The following is a 20,293-nucleotide window of genomic DNA, read 5'->3' as shown; positions in this document are numbered from 1 at the left end:
CTGGATAAATCAGAATATAGCTGGATAAGTGCCACAACTTATCCGAATAAGTTCTAATTTGTCCATCTAAGTGGCGGGAAAGGTGCTACTTAGCCGAATACGTTGTAAATTAGCCAGATAAGTGTGCGCAAATCATATACCCATGTAGTCGTACTTCCAGTTTTAAAAGGAGTCACGCATAGATTTTAATCATGTTAATGTGATGCTTTTACTCCCCTATAGGTCAGTTTTCACGTGTGTAAGTCAGGGTATTTTATAGCATGCACGTGGCAATGAAACAACCAGTTTTACCAATTAGTCTACCAATTCACCTAGTCCATCTGCAGCTAATGAAGACCCTCCTGGTTCTTCAGCCTAAAGTGTCCCCATTGCACCCACACCTTCTACCCAGTCATTCTTTCATTTTAACAATCACTTACTTACACCAGATATTGAGCAGGAGTAAATATATGCAAGTCAAAGATATACTCTCGTCACTTTGGCAAGTTTTAAAATTGCCATTTATTTGCGTAAATTGTAGCTCCTTTTTTTACAAGTGCAGTTACACAAGGACCCTGATTTGTGTGCATAAGTTGCAGTTTTGAAAACAGCATGTATTCACAAGTACTAATTTTTACGTTTGCAAGGTTTGAAAATTCACCCCTATTTGCACACTATTCAGAAATAGTGCACACTAAAATGACAGAAGAAAAAAACAACATTTTTTTTTCTATCATTGCATTTTGAAAACAATAAGAAACATCATACTGTAGATAATGTCATTGACGTAGTCTGTCATTTCAAATGAATGCACATCCCTAAATGGTATAACACTGGCTATTATCACATTATCTTCCATGCATGAAAATGCTTTTGAAAATCATGCCCTTAAAATACACTTTTATTTATTTATTTATGTTTATACACCGCCTTTACAATTCAAAGAATTAATCAAAATGGTTTACAGTATAAAATACACAAAATTAACCATAAAATGTATCCACCAGGGTAACATACATAAAATTAATAATTACAACATAACCACATAAAGCAAAATAAAAAACTATAACAAAACAGCCAATCAGTAACATAAATGGAAATGTAGCTATTAATAGGCAAAACGGAGTTATGAAAAGGATAAAGAGTTATGAAGTGGTTACGGTGTTAAAAGCTTTCTGAAAAAGATAAGTTTTTAGCATTTTTTTTAAATTGAGGAACAGAAACTGTGAGACGGAGCGGATCAGGAAGACTATTCCAAAGAACAGGGCCAGCAACTGAGAAGGCCCTTTTCCTGGCTATTTCCAATTTAGCCAATTTGATAGTAGGAATATCTAATAGATTTTTAGAAATCTACAATAAATGATAATAATTATTTTGCTTCCAAAACAGCTAGGGGTAGATTTTATAAAAGGATGCGTGATTTTATAACATCGCGGGCGGTGCACACAAGGGGGAGGGGAGGGGGTAGACATAGACCATAATCGCACAGCGACACATCATCCGGCTTCCCCAGTTCCCTCCCAGTCCGTTCCAATTAAGGAATGGACTGGGAGGGCACTTCCCTACCCGCCCCCCCCCCTATCCCTATGCCCTACCCCCATTTTACCTTTTTTTTTTGCTCCTGCAAAGGAGCTGTAGTAAGTCGTGCACACCGGCACCCTGCCAGCGCGCGTTCCCCCGGCACAGCAGTAAATGGCCGCTGTACCGGGCGCCTCTAGCCCTGCCCCCTCTCCCCCGGACCACCCCCCTGTGTTTTACGCGCGTGGGCCATTAAAAATCCGGCTGTTACTGTCGTCATTTTGGAAATTCTTTAAGAACACACCTCCCTTCCTTCCCTCCTCCCACTCCAAACAATCCCGCTTAATCTCAGCAAGTCCTGTATGGTATTGTAGGAAAGTTATTTTGTGGTGTTTTATGATACAGTAGGGTCTTGTACAATATGGCATTTTTAAGAACCTGTGACCCTTTGTAGTTTTGTATGGTCTTCTAAGGCAATTTAAGAAACTGTATGACACTGCATGGTCATGCTTGGTTTTATATGTATGGTATAGTCCAGCATACTATTGCAATATTAGGTCTTGTGTAGTCTTGTGTCATCTTGCATGGCACTGTAATAGTGTATTTTTAAGGCCTTGTTCAGTGATGTATGGAGTTGTACACTATTGCATTGAAAGGTCTTGTATAACATGGTCTTTAAAAAGATTTATAGTAGAGATTCCAGAGTCAGCAGCACTGGTAACGGCCACAGTGGGTGGCTTTTCATTACAGACCTAAAGCTGATTTATCAGTAAGAAACACTCAAAATCATTTTCAGTCCTGATCTGTTCTGCCAAGATTTATTATTATTGAGTGACCTTCAGACTTTGAGTGAGTGCAGGGATGATTCCCATGCTACACTATAGAAACAAACAGGTGCAAGGCAATTCTATGGAATCCTGTTATACTGTTGAGCTCTCTGACAAGTGAATCTCCATTACAGCAAACTCTTCTGGAAATGCTATTTCTCTTCCAGTGTATAACAGAATAAAAACCTCCTGTTACAGGAAGACAAGTATGGGAATGATTTAAAAAAAAGAAGCTACCCTTTGCCTCATCACCCTATTAAAAATAAAAACACCCCTTCCCATACACAAACAACACTGTGCACATTTTGCAAGCACAATGGACTTTGCTTGTTTGTCAAGTTTAAGAACTACACAAAAAATTCCCTTGTTGAAATGACCATGCAGGCACAAGACTCACAAATGTCACAAATCACTTGCAGGGCGATTCTTTATTCTGCGGATGTGCCGGTATCATGGCGGTATTATTCTAATTAGGGGAAGGGAAGGAGTGTGGGTGGGGTTTGGACGGAGTTATCTCCTGGCAGTACTGTGGGCAATAATGCTTTCCAGCTTATTGCCGCCGGCAGCACTGTGGGAAACGACGGCACTTTTTCCCGGGGCGAGAGTGTGCGGTGCCGCCACTATCACCCCGCCCCCTTTTTTTTTTTTTTTTTTGTGCCTCATCATTCTGCTATAAATAAATATAGCAGAATGATAAATCTAGGGGTTAATTTGTGCAATTTTAAACCACATAAGGCATAAATTTAATAGGGCTCAAAATAATTTTGCCTGCTAAAAGATATGCACAAAGCATGACCGAATTTTGCTCAGTCCTTAAATGAGTCCAAAGTCTTTTTCATTGGTTTCATAATCTGATTAAATGCAAGAAATGAACACAGGTCATATCTGCATTCCCAATAAAGGGAGCTGCATGAATATGCATGATCTGGGTATGATCTTTTCTTCCATTTACCATGTACTGGACCTAGGGTTTCATCTTTCTTGCAGACTGTATAGAAAAACTGCCCTTTCCTGGCATAACGTTGTAAATTGCCTGATAAATGGGAGTGTTTTCCCCCCATGTATCACAGCAGTTTATTGTACAAGTGAGTCATGGACACCAAAGGATGACAGAGTCTGCAGATTCAAGAGGAAGAAATAGTCTTGGAAATTTTACCCCAAATTTTCTCAGCAACTTTATACACTTACGTTTGTTTTGAAAATTCTTATGTAATTGCCCGTGTATGCATACAAACTAACCCTCAAACAAGTACACTTCCTTTTCAGAGGGCGTAACGTGTGCAGGTGAACAAAAAGTACTATTTTGAAAATTGACCTCCATGCTTCTTAATATTAAACTTTCTCTCTCTCTCTCTAAATATATATAAATAGGTCGTGTCTGATAAATTTGTCATCTGTGATTTTTGGGGGTAGACCACAAAATTTTTTTTTTCAAAAAATGCATACAATTTCTAAAAGAAATCCATAACACATTGGCTGAAGGAAGTCTGTCAAACCTGTACCATCCCCACCCATGAAAAGGCAGCAATACAAATATTATAATGAGCCCTAGAACAGCATTACTATTCTGCCCAATAGAGAAAGAGACTTGGCCTAAATTTTAAACCAATGGAAACCCAGAGATCACATCCTACTGATTCTTCATGTGACTTTGGGCAACTCTCTTGCTCTCTCATTGCCTCAGGTACCCAATTAAAGGTGAATTTTAAAAGCTTGGCACATGCCAAAACCGGGAGATATGCAAATATATTGAGCTGGTGCATGCCAAGTGGCTTTTAAAAGCCGTACGATTCCACACGTATCTCCTACTATGTGCACAGGTGAAAAGCAGGGCGAAGGCACGGTCTGGGCATGGGTATGGACATTCTTTGAGTTCGACTTTTCTTCTACTATGGACAACATTTAAGTAATAAAATAAAGATAAATGGATAGGTGGGGGGTTTTTAAGGGTGTTTGGAAGTTCTCTTTCTTACCTGGGTGAATTGGGACCAAACTGGGAAAACTGGTAATGGTGTTGGAGCTTGTGTCTTTTAAATTTCCCCCACTTACGCGGGTAGAAGCAGCATTTATGCGCATAGGCGCACATCCACTAAAAATTGCAACCACGTGTGCATGTATATAATAAAATGGCTGCATCCCTGGGCGTGGGCCGATGAATGCGCGCACGTGTGCCCGCCCGCCTGTTTAAAAGTTTCATCTTGGGTTAAACTGTTTGTGGAAAGGACGTAGATTTGTTCGTGCAATCCGTCGCAAACAAATCTACGCCCGATTTTATAAGATGCGCGCACTGCCGCGTGCATGTTATAAAATCCAGGGTCGGCGCGCGCAGGAGGGTGCACAATTGTGCAACTTGCGAATGCCGAGCCGAGCAGCCTGCCTCGGAGGGAACTTTTTTCCCAGCCCCCACCTTCCCCTACCTAACCCATTCCCCAGCCCTAACTAAATCTCCCCCCCTACCTTTGTTCAGAAAGTTACGTCTGCCAGCTGCCAGCGCGCCATTCCCCGGCCCGGGGGCTGGTTCGGAGGCCTCGGCCATGCTCCCAACACGCCCCCCCCCCCCAAGCAAAGCCCCGGGACTTATGTGCGCGCCGGCGGCCTATGCAACATAGGTGTGCCGGTGCGCAGGGCTTTTAAAATCCGCCCCTATATGCACAGAAATAGAAATGTGCAGAAAAAAAAAAACTGAACTCTTGTCTGCGCCAGTCTTACCTCTTCCCCGTCCTATTCCTTGGGGGGAACAGAGGAAAGGGGGAAATAGAAGGGAAGGGGCTAAATTAGGGAGCAGAGTGGCTCTTCTATGCTTTGCTCTGCTCTGTCCATCTAAGTGCTTCTCCCTTTCCTCTTGTTTCCTGCACATAGCCTGGGAAGGTTGGACTTATCAGGAAGCAGAGGGATGCTCTTTGTTGCCTGAGATTAGGGGCACTGGCCAATCTGGCAAAACCCTGTGTTCTCATGCATAACAAAGCCCTCAGTGCTGCCCCCTAGGTGACTTTCTACATTTGCCTAATGGAAGAGCCAGCCTTGACTAGTTTCCCTTGGCCGTATTCTTCTAGTGATAACAGATGCTGAACAGAAGTAGAACTTTTTGAGTTGTAAGTCTGAAGCTGAACTGTGACTTCCATGTTATACCTGTTCAATTTACTGTTCAAATCCCCCCTTTTTTTTTCTCTCCCCACACTCAGAATTGAAAATGCAGGATCTGTTTCCTCCGATAACAATTTATGGCAGCAAAAAGAGATGTACTGGTCCTTCCAATCTGCTCAGTTATTCCTGCCCACGTTTCTGAGGAAATATTTACCATGCAGTGACCAGTATATTTAAAAGGGATTTTAATAAGAAAGAGAAAGTGATCAGAACTATTCAACACTGCATTCAATACAGGTTACAATATGCTTACAAATTTACCAACAGAGTAAATCGGGAATTCATTTATGAGCACAATGCTGGGGCATTTGCATATCCCAGCTATTGCTGTAATAAATGAGGGAAAACAAGCAAGATCCACCTTCCTTGTTAGTGGTGGTAAACACGTGAATTTGTACTCTGGTTTATTATTATACACACAGGCACAAACAGACATACAATCTTCTCTACCCATCAAAGCCCATAAACGGTGTTTTCATTTCTGCCTGCGTTCTTACATATATTAATGGGGAATAAAAAAAAAAAACCCAACAACATTACAGCTTCCCAATCAAACCAGTAATCAGCCAAATGAATGCAGGCACATCTTCCTGCCAGACTGAAAGTGATAATTTAGAACCGCAACCAGCTGGAAGGAAGGGAATTAATTCACTGCTTTGCTGACACCCCTGTGAATAATTCATCATGTTTGTGGACCCCTTTCCTTGACCCCCCCAGGGCCATTACTCACAAGTACCACCCGGCCAGCCGAGCCCAGTAGCAGAGATCTCCAGGGAGGGAGAGCAGTGTAATCTGCAGGCCGTTATTCTCCTGTTTAAATTAGTTTCACTCATTTATTGCCTGTGCGTTAGTTTAGAGAGGCCTTAAAAACTGTATTTCAACACTCTGACATGCAAAACTTTTGCTATTATAACCATGATTTGAAAACTGCATTTGGAAGGGGAAAAAAAAAAAAAAGTATGCAGCCCTTTAATTCCCTCACTGTGGATGCAGAGCATGGGAGTTGTGGGAAGTAAAGCGAAAGGGAGGATGGAATTGTGGAATTTTTTTTTTATTATGTTGCATTTATTGTATAATTAACGTTAGTATTTTAAGGATAAATGTTGATCGCTTTTGAATCATATGTTATTTCTATGCTGATATGAGCTGATTGTAGCAGTGGTGGTGAATAAATGGAATCAGTCCCAAACCTTTTAAGACACATCACACCTCACATATCCATTCACTCAAACTACCATATATCCATGTACCATACACACTAACCATATTAAACAATAATCTATACAAAATTCTGACAAATAAAATCAGCAAAATCCTGCTAAACATCATAATAACATATTTAATGATATCTACTTTAAACCAATCCCAAATGTTCAATATGAAGTGGCCCGATGAAAAAATTGCCACTTGTTCAAAGACTTCTTAATGCTGCTCCTAAGTGGATTGCTGCTGACAAGAAAACTTCTTTATAATTCCGTGATTCAAAAAGCTTCCTGAAAGAATTCCCAGATACGACCGACGTAAAATTTGCTTGTACTTGTGAGCGCTTACTAATGATTTCTTAATTTTGAATTATAGTTTTGTGGCCACATCGCTGGATAGGGGTATTGGTTCCCGACAGAAGTGTTCACAAGTACCCTTTTTTTTAACAATATTAATTATTATTATTTTGCTTTTTATATACCTTCATTCCAACAGAAGATCACAATATCTCAAATAGAGTATGGATGGTGCCGCTGTGAGGTTAATTCTAAGCTTCTTATATTTGCTATGCCTATGTTTGAATATCGTTGTAAGTGACTTTATACACACATTTCTTGAATTTCTTGTAATTTATTATTTTTCATATATTATTGACTATAGGCATACTCTTTTCTGGTCAGTTTCCCCTGAGGAAGCCACTGATACATGGGGTGAAACAAAGAATTGTCAGGAGTGATGTAGAAACCAGGAACGATATAGAAATCTTTAAATCAGCAGTTTTTATGTGATACAGAAGGGCCTTGCCCTCACATCAGATAGCAAACCTCCTTCAATTACAATACAATCAAGGCCTTTTAATGAATTCCTTCTTAGAAGCCAGAAGTGTTTGGACAGACCAAAAGTGTTACTTCGCTCACAGCAACCACGCTGTGAGGATGAGGGACTGTAGAATAGGACTGAAGTAAGTTTCCTGGTTTCTGTGATATCAGAGTTGGAAAAATATCCAACTTGATTGGTTTCCTGATGGATAAATCACAAAGAATTGGAAACCAAAACTGAGTCAGATGAGAGGAGCTATAAGAATCATAGTACCCTGGTCCCTTATGAGTTTTATCAAGGATTTTTACAACTAGCAATACCTGAAGATAGGGATGTGCATTCGGAATGGATTTTTAAATATTTTTTCAGGTTATTATACCCTTCATTTGTTTGATCCCCCTTTCTAGTTTGTTCTTGGTATTGTATGTCATTTGTTTTTTGTTGATTATGCTCTTTTTTTTTCTTTTAAGAATGAGTACTCTTTCCTTTGCAGATTAATGCTTGTATGAAAATTTTTATGCAATAAATAAAAAAGGGATGTACGTTCATTTCAAATAAATGCCAAAAGTGCAACAAAGGCAGTCATTTTTGATTCATTCCAAATGGAATAAACCAAAAATAGTCTCCTACAAAAACGCCCCTTAATTTTCAGGTATTTTTGTATTTGAGGCGTTTAAATAAAATAGGCCTCTAGTGGCTCTGGTTGGACCTCTGCAGCCCTTACTACCAGGCCAAAAAAATTAGCTAGCCCAGCACTGGGGCCAGGTCCCTTTCCCCCATATAAAAGTGTTGGGGCCAGGGAAACCCCCCTCCCCCCCCACTCTGGCATCCACTTACCCCTTTTCCAGATGCTCCTCAAAAAGGGCAGAAGTGATGCCCGGATCCTCAGGTGCTTTAAAAAATGGCCCCATCACTTGGCCAGGGTCATTTCGATGCATGGCCGCACATTTATAGGAGCTCCTTGGCCCTCGCACTTTTAAATGGGGGAAGGGGACAGACCCTACCCCGGGCTGGCCCCAGGCAGACCCCAATGTCAGGATAGTTTCATTTTTTGGCCTGGGAGTCAGGATCACAGAAGCCAGGGAGACCCAGCCAGGGCCAGTGGAGACCCCTTTAATTAACTTTTTTGTTGTTGTTTTTTTTTTGTTAATGTTTAATTGGGGGGGGGGGGGGGTCAGTTTGGAAAGTAAACCAAATCAAAAAATACATCAATCAAAAAAGCCATCCTCCTTCCCAAGACATAAAAAAGAAAGAAAAATAGGGGCTGCATCTCTCTACTGGAAGACATTGCCCCTTGGTCTGACCCAGTGTGGCAATCTCTTATGTTTTTATGTTCTTATGATCTTGATACAGAAGTCTTAGGCTCCCAATGTAGGAAGAGGGCATCCATTTTCTGTGAACCTCTGAAGCTGAATGTGATCTGGGCTGAAAACTCACATTTTTAAGCTACAGGGAGGGTGGGAAGGTTAGGATTGGGAGGAGACTCTGGAGGGGAAAGTTAGGAGACATTTTTGCAGAACAGGGAGTTTGGGAGGGGGGAAAGGCTGGCCCAGGCCCTTTAAACGTACCATTTGAAAGATGAATTTGAGGGATCTGATGAGGTGGGAGCAGGTACTTTTTGAATTCCTTGACAGGGGGTGGGAATAGGCCCAACAGGCCTGCTCTACTCTTTTATTAATTACAGGCTATATTTCACACGAGGCTGGATAACCTTAAACCAAACAGTGATACAACAAATATATCCAGTTAAGGTTAAAGTTATCCAACTAAAAACAGCTGGATAACTTGAACTGGGGGTGTCTCAGCAGGAGGTTTATGCCACTGAATATCCAGGATAACTTATTTGGCTTCATTTAGCTGGATACGTTTTCGGTTTTTGGGATCTTTGAATACTCGCCTTGGCGAGTTCACCATTCGAAGATTTAAATAAACACGGATATGTTTTGTCTCTGAGATTACATAACACCAGAAGATATGAATCCTCAAAGGCGTCTACTGAAAATGACAGGATTGGACCTCAGTCCCGGCCTGTCATTTTTCCTGCAGGTAAAATCTCTGTGCTCTACTGCACGCATGGCAAAGCAAGAGAGGAATAAGAAACGGAGCTGGGGATAAGGTAACTCTAGATCCTGAGACCGCTTAACTCCCCTGCCCTTCCTTCTCCAGCCACCTGAAACTGTATACCAGCCATTGCCTTTTTTTTGCCTGCTTCCTAGAGCTTATGTTCCTCCTCTTAATTTATTCTGAAATGTAAGTGCAGGGCTTTTAATTCACTCGTGTGACCCCTCCATAAACAGTGCAGCACACATTATTATTCTAGCGCTGCTTTCTTTAGGAGCTGTAAGTGTTTATGAGTCGGGGATGCCGCGCTGCTGCTGCTTGCTAGAGTTTGGAATGATTTACAGCAGAGTCTGTGGACAGCCAGATGTCAGCGTGTGGAAAGTGACCGAAAAGCTTCCAAAGCCTTATAATAATCTTACGCAGCAGGGCTGAGACAGAGAGAGAAAAATCGACAGAGATAGAAAAAGTCCGTGGAGAACTACAAAGAATCCTTTGTTTGAAATAATTGTAATATTTGGCTAAGTTTTATATATATATATATATTTAGGGACCTTCATTTTTGGTTTTTATTAGTCTTTATTTTTCCTGGGAATTTATCAGGGTTTATTATGAGAACAAAAACAGGAGAAAATCTATTGAAAAAAATTGACATCGTTTTTCTGGGTAAATTCTGGAGTTTATTTTTGTGGACAGAAGCCAGGACAACAAAACATTAAGCAGCTTCTCCTACTCACCCGCCTCCACATCTCTACCCCCATTCCTGGCCTAGCAGGTCCCTCCCCACACTCTCTGCATTGAAACATCATTTATCATTTGTCTGGTGGCAGCTCCAGGCTTCTCCTCTCCTTCGGCAGCAGCTTACTGAGGCTCCCACGCTCTGCAGCACTGCACATCTGCTTCTATGCAGGGCCAGGGAGCCTGCCAGGAAGTGCTTCCGGTGGGCAGGGCCTGCTTCAAATGAACTCATGGCACCACACAGCAGGCACCCTGGCTGCTTAGGGGGTAAGAAGGTGGCACTTGAAACAATATGCATTTTAGCCCACACTGGCTTCCAGGAGTAGCTGGGGGCCTTGAAACGCTGCTTCTGCAGCTCTGGAGCAGCTTTTTTAATTATCCTAAAATGAGGGTGAATATCGGTTTAAAACAGATTGTCACCTTTGGGGAAAAATGCAGGAATTTATGGGTGAAAAATCAGTCTAAACTGAAAAGGAAGGACCCTCTCTATATACGTCATTGGGTTTTCTTTCCAAATATGCAGCACTATTACAGGAATTTAGTGGAAATTTAGTGGAAACACTGAGAGGAGAGGATCACCTTGCTGGTGGCTGAAAGGAATCAGTAAGTTTTTGCTTGGGACATTGACATTGACTTTTTTAAAAGTATTGGGGCAAAGTTAACTATTTGGGAATATTATTTAGTGTGTTTGTGTGTTTGTGCCTTTAATAGTCAGTCAGTGAATAAAACAAGTTAGACTGTTTGCATTTTTAAATAGTCAGTCAATAAGGTAGCAGTAGGTAGTGTGTTTATTTTTTAAAAGTCTGCCTGACTATTAAAGTGTCCTCCAGACTTTTAAAGAGCTAAGTGTTTTATTTAATAAATAACTGAGTGCATTGTATTGAAAAACAAAAAAAACACAAAAAAAAAAAAAAAACCCCACAAAAAAGTAGCCAGAAGCTAGAAATAAGCTAGGAGCAGTATATACCAAAGTAAAAAAGTTGAATAGTTCAGCTCAGTTACTCACCTTGGAAAGGTGTTGAGGTAGTGTGATTAGGTTTGAATAGGGAACAACATTTGTTAATCAAGGGAGCTGTGAGTCACTCAGGCTGACTAACTAAAGTTAGACTGTTTGTAATTCCCAACCCTCCCACCCCTCGCCCACCCACCCCAAGCTCATCCCTTAATTTATAGGCAGGTGCCACTTGCACAAAAAAAAAAACAAACAAAAAAAAAACCCCATCAACAAAAACTTTATTGAGAATTCGATCAGACCTCAGTAGGCCACTACCAGACATATAGTGAATTCACTAATACATTTAAAGGAACTTAGACACATTCCTACTCCCATAGCAACCTAAAACTTAACTAGGAACTGATCAAAATTGAGATGAAGGCAGCAGTCCAGCAGCAAGAGGGGGGCTTCCCAGTCTTTTGCATCGAGTGTCACATGTATGATTTTTTACCCACCGGTGAGAAGTTGTACATGTGCATGCGATGCAAAGAGCTCCTGGCTCTCAGAGAACGAGTCCGATCTCTGGAGGCTAGAGTGGCAGACCTGGAGGAGCTGAGGGAGACAGAGAGGTATATAGATGAGACCTTCAGGGACATAGTAGTCCAGTCCCAACTTCAGACTGGCAGCCCTGGTGCTGCCTTGGAGGAAGAAGGTCTCATAATGGGAGAGCACCAACCAGATGTAGCAGGAAAGGATCCTGTAGCAAGGACCTGCTCTCTAGGTGATGCATTGTCCTTTCGCACTGAGGATATCTCCCCAAGGCCTACTGCCCAGGAGGGAAGGGTTAGGTCGGCCGTCATAGTTGGTGATTCGATTATTAGGAATGTAGATAGCTGGGTGGCGGGTGGGCGTGAGGATCGCCTGGTAACATGCCTACCTGGTGCGAAGGTGGCGGACCTCACGCGTCACCTAGATAGGATTTTAGACAGTGCTGGGGAGGAGCCAGCTGTCGTGGTACACGTGGGCACCAACGACATAGGAAAATGTGGGAGGGAGGTTCTGGAAGCCAAATTTAGGCTCTTAGGTAGAAAGATTAAATCCAGAACATCCAGGGTAGCATTCTCTGAAATGCTCCCTGTTCCACGCGCAGGTCACCAGAGGCAGGCAGAGCTCCGGAGTCTCAATGCGTGGATGAGACGATGGTGCAAGGAAGAGGGATTCAGTTTTGTTAGGAACTGGGGAACCTTTTGGGGAAGGGGGAGTCTCTTCCGAAGGGATGGGCTCCACCTTAACCAGGGTGGAACCAGACTGCTGGCGCTAACCTTTAAAAAGGAGATAGAGCAGCTTTTAAACTAGAACAAAGGGGAAAGCCGACAGTCGCTCAGCAGCGCATGGTTCGGAGAGATGTATCTTTAAAGGATACTAATGATGCATTAGAATTAGGGCATCCCGACAGTGAGGTTCCAATAATTAGAAAAGTAGTCCAAGTGCCTGTAACTAAAAACTCACCTGAGCTAAAAAATTCTAACTTATCCCTATCAATTAAAAAGCAGAATAAAAATACAATCAAAAAACATAGAAACATAGAAACATAGAAATGACGGCAGAAGAAGACCAAACGGCCCATCCAGTCTGCCCAGCAAGCTTCACACATTTTTTCTCTCATACTTATCTGTTTCTTTTAGCTCTTGGTTCTATTTCCCTTCCTCCCCCACCATTAATGTAGAGAGCAGTGATGGAGCTGCATCCAAGTGAAATATCAAGCTTGATTAGTTAGGGGGTAGTAGGGGTAGTAACCGCCGCAATAAGCAAGCTACACCCATGCTTATTTGTTTTAACCCAGACTATGTTATACAGCCCTTATTGAAATGTTTGTATGCTAATGCCAGAAGTCTAAGAAGTAAGATGGGAGAATTAGAATGTATAGCAGTAAATGATGACATAGACTTAATTGGCATCTCAGAGACATGGTGGAAAGAGGATAACCAATGGGACAGTGCTATACCGGGGTACAAATTATATCGCAATGACAGAGAGGAGCAGTCGGGAGGAGGTGTGGCGCTTTATGTCCGGGATGGCATAGAGTCCAACAGGATAAACATCCTGCATGAGACTAAATACAAAATTGAATCTTTATGGGTAGAAATCCCTTGTGTATCAGGGAAGACTACAGTGATAGGGGTATACTACCGTCCACCTGGTCAAGATGGTGAGATGGACAGGGAAATGCTAAGAGAAATTAGGGAAGCTAACCAAATTGGTAGTGCAGTAATAATGGGAGACTTCAATTACCCCAATATAGACTGGGTAAATGTATCATCGGGTCACGCTAGAGAGATAACGTTCCTGGATGGAATAAATGATAGCTTTATGGAGCAATTGGTTCAGGAACCGACGAGAGAGGGAGCAATTTTAGATCTAATTCTCAGTGGAGCACAGGACTTGGTGAGAGAGGTAACGGTGGTGGGGGCCACTTGGCAATAGTGATCATAATATGATCAAATTTGATTTAATGACTGGAAAAGGAACAGTGTGCAAATCCAAGGCTCTCGTGCTAAACTTTCAAAAGGGAAACTTTGATAAAATGAGAAAAATTGTTAGAAAAAAACCGAAAGGAGCAGCTACAAAAGTAAAAAATGTCCAAGAGGCGTGGGCATTGTTAAAAAATACCATTCTAGAAGCACAGTCCAGATGTATTCCACACATTAAGAAAGGTGGAAAGAAGGCAAAACGATTACCGGCATGGTTAAAAGGGGAGGTGAAAGAAGCTATTTTAGCCAAAAGATCTTCATTCAAAAATTGGAAGAAGGATCCAACAGAAGAAAATAGGATAAAGCATAAACATTGGCAAGTTAAATGTAAGACATTGATAAGACAGGCTAAGAGAGAATTTGAAAAGAAGTTGGCTGTAGAGGCAAAAACTCACAGTAAAAACTTTTTTAAATATATCCGAAGCAGAAAGCCTGTGAGGGAGTCAGTTGGACCGTTAGATGATCGAGGGGTTAAAGGGGCACTTAGAGAAGATAAGGCCATCGCGGAAAGATTAAATGATTTCTTTGCTTCGGTGTTTACTGAAGAGGATGTTGGGGAGGTACCCGTAATGGAGAAGGTTTTCATGGGTAATGATTCAGATGGACTGAATCAAATCACGGTGAACCTAGAAGATGTGGTAGGCCTGATTGACAAACTGAAGAGTAGTAAATCACCTGGACCGGATGGTATATACCCCAGAGTTCTGAAGGAACTAAAAAATGAAATTTCAGACCTATTAGTAAAAATTTGTAACTTATCATTAAAATCATCCATTGTACCTGAAGACTGGAGGATAGCAAATGTAACCCCAATATTTAAAAAGGGCTCCAGGGGCGATCCGGGAAACTACAGACCGGTTAGCCTGACTTCAGTGCCAGGAAAAATAGTGGAAAGTGTTCTAAACATCAAAATCACAGAACATATAGAAAGACATGGTTTAATGGAACAAAGTCAGCATGGCTTTACCCAGGGCAAGTCTTGCCTCACAAATCTGCTTCACTTTTTTGAAGGAGTTAATAAACATGTGGATAAAGGTGAACCGGTAGATATAGTATACTTGGATTTTCAGAAGGCGTTTGACAAAGTTCCTCATGAGAGGCTTCTAGGAAAAGTAAAAAGTCATGGGATAGGTGGTGATGTCCTTTCGTGGATTGCAAACTGGCTAAAAGACAGGAAACAGAGAGTAGGATTAAATGGGCAATTTTCTCAGTGGAAGGGAGTGGACAGTGGAGTGCCTCAGGGATCTGTATTGGGACCCTTACTGTTCAATATATTTATAAATGATCTGGAAAGAAATACGACGAGTGAGATAATCAAATTTGCAGATGACACAAAATTGTGCAGAGTAGTTAAATCACAAGCAGATTGTGATAAATTGCAGGAAGACCTTGTGAGACTGGAAAATTGGGCATCCAAATGGCAGATGAAATTTAATGTGGATAAGTGCAAGGTGATGCATATAGGGAAAAATAACCCATGCTATAATTACACGATGTTGGGTTCCATATTAGGTGCTACAACCCAAGAAAGAGATCTAGGTGTCATAGTGGATAACACATTGAAATCGTCGGTTCAGTGTGCTGCGGCAGTCAAAAAAGCAAACAGAATGTTGGGAATTATTAGAAAAGGAATGATGAATAAAACGGAAAATGTCATAATGCCTCTGTATCGCTCCATGGTGAGACCGCACCTTGAATACTGTGTACAATTCTGGTCGCCGCATCTCAAAAAAGATATAATTGCGATGGAGAAGGTACAGAGAAGGGCTACCAAAATGATAAGGGGAATGGAACAACTCCCCTATGAGGAAAGATTAAAGAGGTTAGGACTTTTCAGCTTGGAGAAGAGACGACTGAGGGGGGATATGATAGAGGTGTTTAAAATCATGAGAGGTCTAGAACGGGTAGATGTGAATCGGTTATTTACTCTTTCGGATAGTAGAAGGACTAGGGGACACTCCATGAAGTTAGCATGGGGCACATTTAAAACTAATCGGAGAAAGTTCTTTTTTACTCAACGCACAATTAAACTCTGGAATTTGTTGCCAGAGAATTTGGTTTGTGCAGTTAGTATAGCTGTGTTTAAAAAAGGATTGGATAAGTTCTTGGAGGAGAAGTCCATTACCTGCTATTAAGTTCACTTAGAGAATAGCCACTGCCATTAACAATGGTTACATGGAATAGACTTAGTTTTTGGGTACTTGCCAGGTTCTTATGGCCTGGATTGGCCACTGTTGGAAACAGGATGCTGGGCTTGATGGACCCTTGGTCTGACCCAGTATGGCATTTTCTTATGTTCTTATGTTCTTATCTTCTATTCCAACGAGACCACATTGTGCCAGCTCATTCAGATGCTGTAGAAATGCCTGCAGCCTCCTCTAGGGTGGATAATCTGGCAGCAGGTCTCAGGTACAGAGGCTCTCACACATCCAGTCAAGTTTTCAGACTATCCACAGTGAATATGCATGAAACAGATGTGAGTGAACTGGATCCACTGCATGCAGCTCTCTCTCTCATGCATATTCATTGTAAAGATTTTGAAAACCAGACTGGCTGGAATTGGGTTGAGCACTCTTGTCCTACTGCATGCACAGCAGAAAGCTTCCAAGGGAGTAGGGCGGGAGAGAAGAATGTTATTGCTATGTATGTTTCGCTTTTAATTTGTAAACCGCATAGATCTGCTTTGTGTGTGTGTATATATATCGCGGTATATAAAATCTTTTAAATAAATAAATAAACCAAATTCCGCTGGGTAAAATGAGGCACAGGGAGATAAAATGGCTTTTCCAGAGTGACAGAGACAGTCAAATTGATGTCCTTTGATTTATCTCCTAATTCAAAGTTTTAATCACTCGACCATACCTGCTCCAATAGCCTAAAATACTCCTTTTGTTCTCTAATAAAACTGCATAAAAATACATTTATATCCTTTCAAATGTATTAACTCTTTCTGTTTAAGATCAGTTGATTAATCGAAGGAAGCACAAAATGCCTCGCTTAAAGGTGAAATTTCAAAGGATTGTGCATGTGCCTCTAAGACTTATCCAGCGAAGGAGCTGCAAAACTGTCACTTAGCCAGATAAGTCGGAACTATTGAGCTTTCTTCATTTGAAAAACTGACCATTTAGTTTTGCTTTCAGTTTCCTGACTTTTAACCTGTTACCAACCCACAATAGGATATTACCTCCTGTCCTATGACATTTTAATTTCCTGAGAAATTTCTCAGTGCCACGTTTTACACTAGATAACCAAATCCGGTCCCTGGGAGGATGGGGATCTGGGATAACAGCAATAAATGGAGTCTCTCTCTCTCTGACTGTTTCTGTGTCTGAAACTCATGAGGCTTACAATCGTGCAGGATTTCTGCGTCGCACTGCAACATGCAATTTGCAAGCGTGCACTTAAAATATAAAACCATTTCTCTTGAAGACTCAAGTAGCGGGTGAGTGCAAGACAAAATGAACCAAATTTAGAGAAATCAAAGGTGTGTCTGGTCATCCTCAATCATGCTAATAAATTCAGTTTGGTAAGTGAAGATCCGCTTCCCAGTTCACTAAAACTGTATGGTCCATGGCTCATAAGTTCAGGGTGGCCATGGCAGTGTTAAACAGCTTAGCCCAAAAAATGGGTCACACAGTACAGGGCCACATTGCAGACTGAATCTGTCACCTCTACAGTCCAGCTTAGGGTTGCCGTATCATGAAGGCTGGGCTGAGCCAGCCCTGGTTTTACTCCGCTGAGGCTCTGTACTTATCATCCTGGCTTTCATGAAGAAACTGGAAATTCACAGCCAGAGATGTGGTGGGGTAAATCCTGCCCCTCAGTGCCAAGGAGCCTATTGACAACTCACCAACTATCTGAACAAAGGTTTTGGCTGATGAATATTTTTCAGTGTTAAGACGTATTTCACTATTACTCATCATACTACAGACGTGATGAGTAATAGTAATAGCAGTACTGAGGCCAGGGCCAGTTCTAGGTTTCTTGCTGCCCTGTGTGAACAATTACTGTGCTGCCCCCTCCTCCCCCCAATTCATTTCGTCTCTGTCCCGGCCCGTCAAATAAAGTCCAGCTCCCTCTTGTAATCTATATTTTTAAAAACTGACATGCCCCCATCCCCTCACCTTAGTCACATATGCAGAGCAAGGACAGACCCTCACCAAATACAGAATAAAGAGATCAGAACGTATAAGCAGAAAAGTGCTGAGAAGACCTGAACTGGAACCCTCAACAAGCAGCCTCTACACGCAGAGCAACAATGGAAAAATAGGAGCATTACCATAGTTCATAAAACATTAAATAATAACATCAAGAAATATAAAACAGTCATAATAGTACAATTGTATTCCTAAAAAGGATAAACATTTCAAACCAGTTAATAAGAGTATCCAAAATTTTCCAAACGTCAATAAAATGTTTCAAAAACATCTGATGAATAAAAAATCCAATAATTAAAAAACTAAATCTTTCAAAAGAGCAGAAGCATCAAATTATACTCAATAATTAAAACTCAAAGATTTAAAAGTCTCCTGCTCTCCATATGTGGGCTCTTTTGATTTCTAGTCATCCTGAGATAATCATGGATCGGGGGAGGTAGGGCAGTACAAATTTTATCTTCCCTCTCACACACATGCGCAACAACATTCATTCTCTCATGCATTCTCTCACATACACAGGCTCCTTCTCCCCTCATATATACATTATCTATGTGTGTGTGCGCCTGTGAGAGCCTATATGTGACACACAGCTTTCAGGCACACAAACATTCACAAACAAGCACACGGGCTCTCATACAGTCACACACAGACATACACGCATGCCAAGCTCACACGCATACATACAGGGCTTCCTGCTGACATCGGGCCGTGGCGAGATGAGCTCCACCTCAGCCCCGCGGACCTCCTGTGGTCATCCAGCCGTGTTGGGATGAGCTCCACCACGGCCCAACGGCCTTCTTGCTTGGGGGAGTGGGGGGAGCGGAGGTTGTGTGCGGGCGCTCACAAATAAAAACATGGGCCTCTCCTTCAGCTGTTGGCCGGTTGAGCGCCGCCAGCGGCCTCTTTCCTTCTTCAGCTGCTGGCGAACTCTCTCCTTCTTCAGGTGCCCGTGGTTTGAGCTCTGCCAGTGGCCCTGCGGCCTCTCCTGCTGCCGCCAGCCTGCCATCCTCCCCCCCTCCAGGTGTACCACCCCTTGCAAATGCATGGTATATGCACACCCAGCTGCTACAGCTGGGCGGAGACTGCAGAACAATGACAATACAAACAGAGCCTGATTTTCAAAAGCATTTGCATGCTGAAAACGGAGTTTTTCATGTTTAAATGCAATTTGCCTGTGTACGTGGGTTTTTGAAAATTGCTACAATATGCCACTGAAATGTCAACTTAATATGGGAAATGGCTTTTGAAAATTGCTACAATGGTATATTACATTTACAGGCAGAACATCTTTGAAAATTCACCTGATAGGACATCAAGAGGCTGCCTTCATTAACAAATGTGCAGGCTAAGAGAGAGGCTGCGTGGGGAATGCATGCCCTTCTGTATAAGGGCTGACCTTGTACCTTAAAAACCAGATGAGACGGGAGAGTCCAGGAGATTTTTAATGGAACTAGATCTTCCTTTAAAGTAAATTTTGCTTTTAAGACGCACTTAGGAATGCTCTCACACTGCCTGTTTAAACTTCCCCAGCTGTGCTAATATCCGAGGAAGAGCTAGCCCCACAGAACTGTGACATTTTTAATAGGGCTGGTTTGCAGATGAATCTCCCACTGCACAGTAAAAGAAAAGGAAGACTTGGAGGTAGAATAGAGCTGGAAGAGAAGAAAGCAGGTCTTCCTCCCTCCAGGCCTGAATACGTCCTTACCTCTGAGCTGAACAGCAGCATAGAGATCCCCACAGTTGGGACTGTGTCAGTGGTTGTCCTCAGGTTGGTGCCCTAAGGGACGAGAGGACAGCAGGAGCATAGTCAGTGAAACTGAACAGTACATCAAGCGTCCATCCAGCACAAGGAATCACACATTAACAATAAGACAGGCATTTTTAATGATCTATCTTGCCTTCGGAACGCTTGTGGATTCCCACAGTTGTATGTTGGGTCTCCCAAAACAGAGCCCTTTTCATCACCGAGAAGAGCCTGAGAGGATTCTGGGTGGGGGCGTTTATTTGACCTCTACCTGCAGCAGCCATCTTCTCCCCTCTTCCCTCCCCAGACCCCGTTCCCCGCTCTAGTGCACACTTGCTTGTCTTGTTCACAGTGGGGCCCCACGGCTCCTCCCCTCTGAGTTCAGACTCTGTATGGGCGAGCTTTGCTGGTGCCATGCTGTAGCAGTGGCACAAAGGCACTGCCGTGTGGGAGATGGCACAGCTCTCGGTTAGACCTGGCAGGGAGTGAGGTATTGGTAAGAGGAGGCATTCATCCCAATGGCCGTATTGGGAGGCAGGGGCCTTCTGGTGAAAGAGGCCACTGCTGCAGCCTTGGATAAGGTTCATTTCCCAGCCCCAGTCCTGCAGGGAGCTTTTTGTATCCTCTGGCACGAGTGCAAA

General features: G+C 42.3%; 1 protein-coding gene across 5 annotated transcripts in view; it reads right to left on the bottom strand.

The window, feature by feature from the left end:
- The window catches only part of CCDC33 (coiled-coil domain containing 33), a 294,341-nt gene that overhangs the window by 113,671 nt on the left and 160,377 nt on the right, over nucleotides 1-20,293 (bottom strand). For all 5 annotated transcript variants that reach the window (XM_029574706.1, XM_029574707.1, XM_029574704.1 and 2 more), the window contains one exon: nucleotides 19,614-19,685. In XM_029574706.1, the coding sequence (XP_029430566.1) occupies nucleotides 19,614-19,685 (72 nt within the window). The remainder of the gene's footprint in view (nucleotides 1-19,613; nucleotides 19,686-20,293) is intronic.

Source organism: Rhinatrema bivittatum, chromosome 13 (genome assembly GCF_901001135.1).
Source record: "Rhinatrema bivittatum chromosome 13, aRhiBiv1.1, whole genome shotgun sequence".
NCBI classification, from domain to species: domain Eukaryota; kingdom Metazoa; phylum Chordata; class Amphibia; order Gymnophiona; family Rhinatrematidae; genus Rhinatrema; species Rhinatrema bivittatum.
This window is presented reverse-complemented; position numbering and strand designations above follow the sequence as displayed.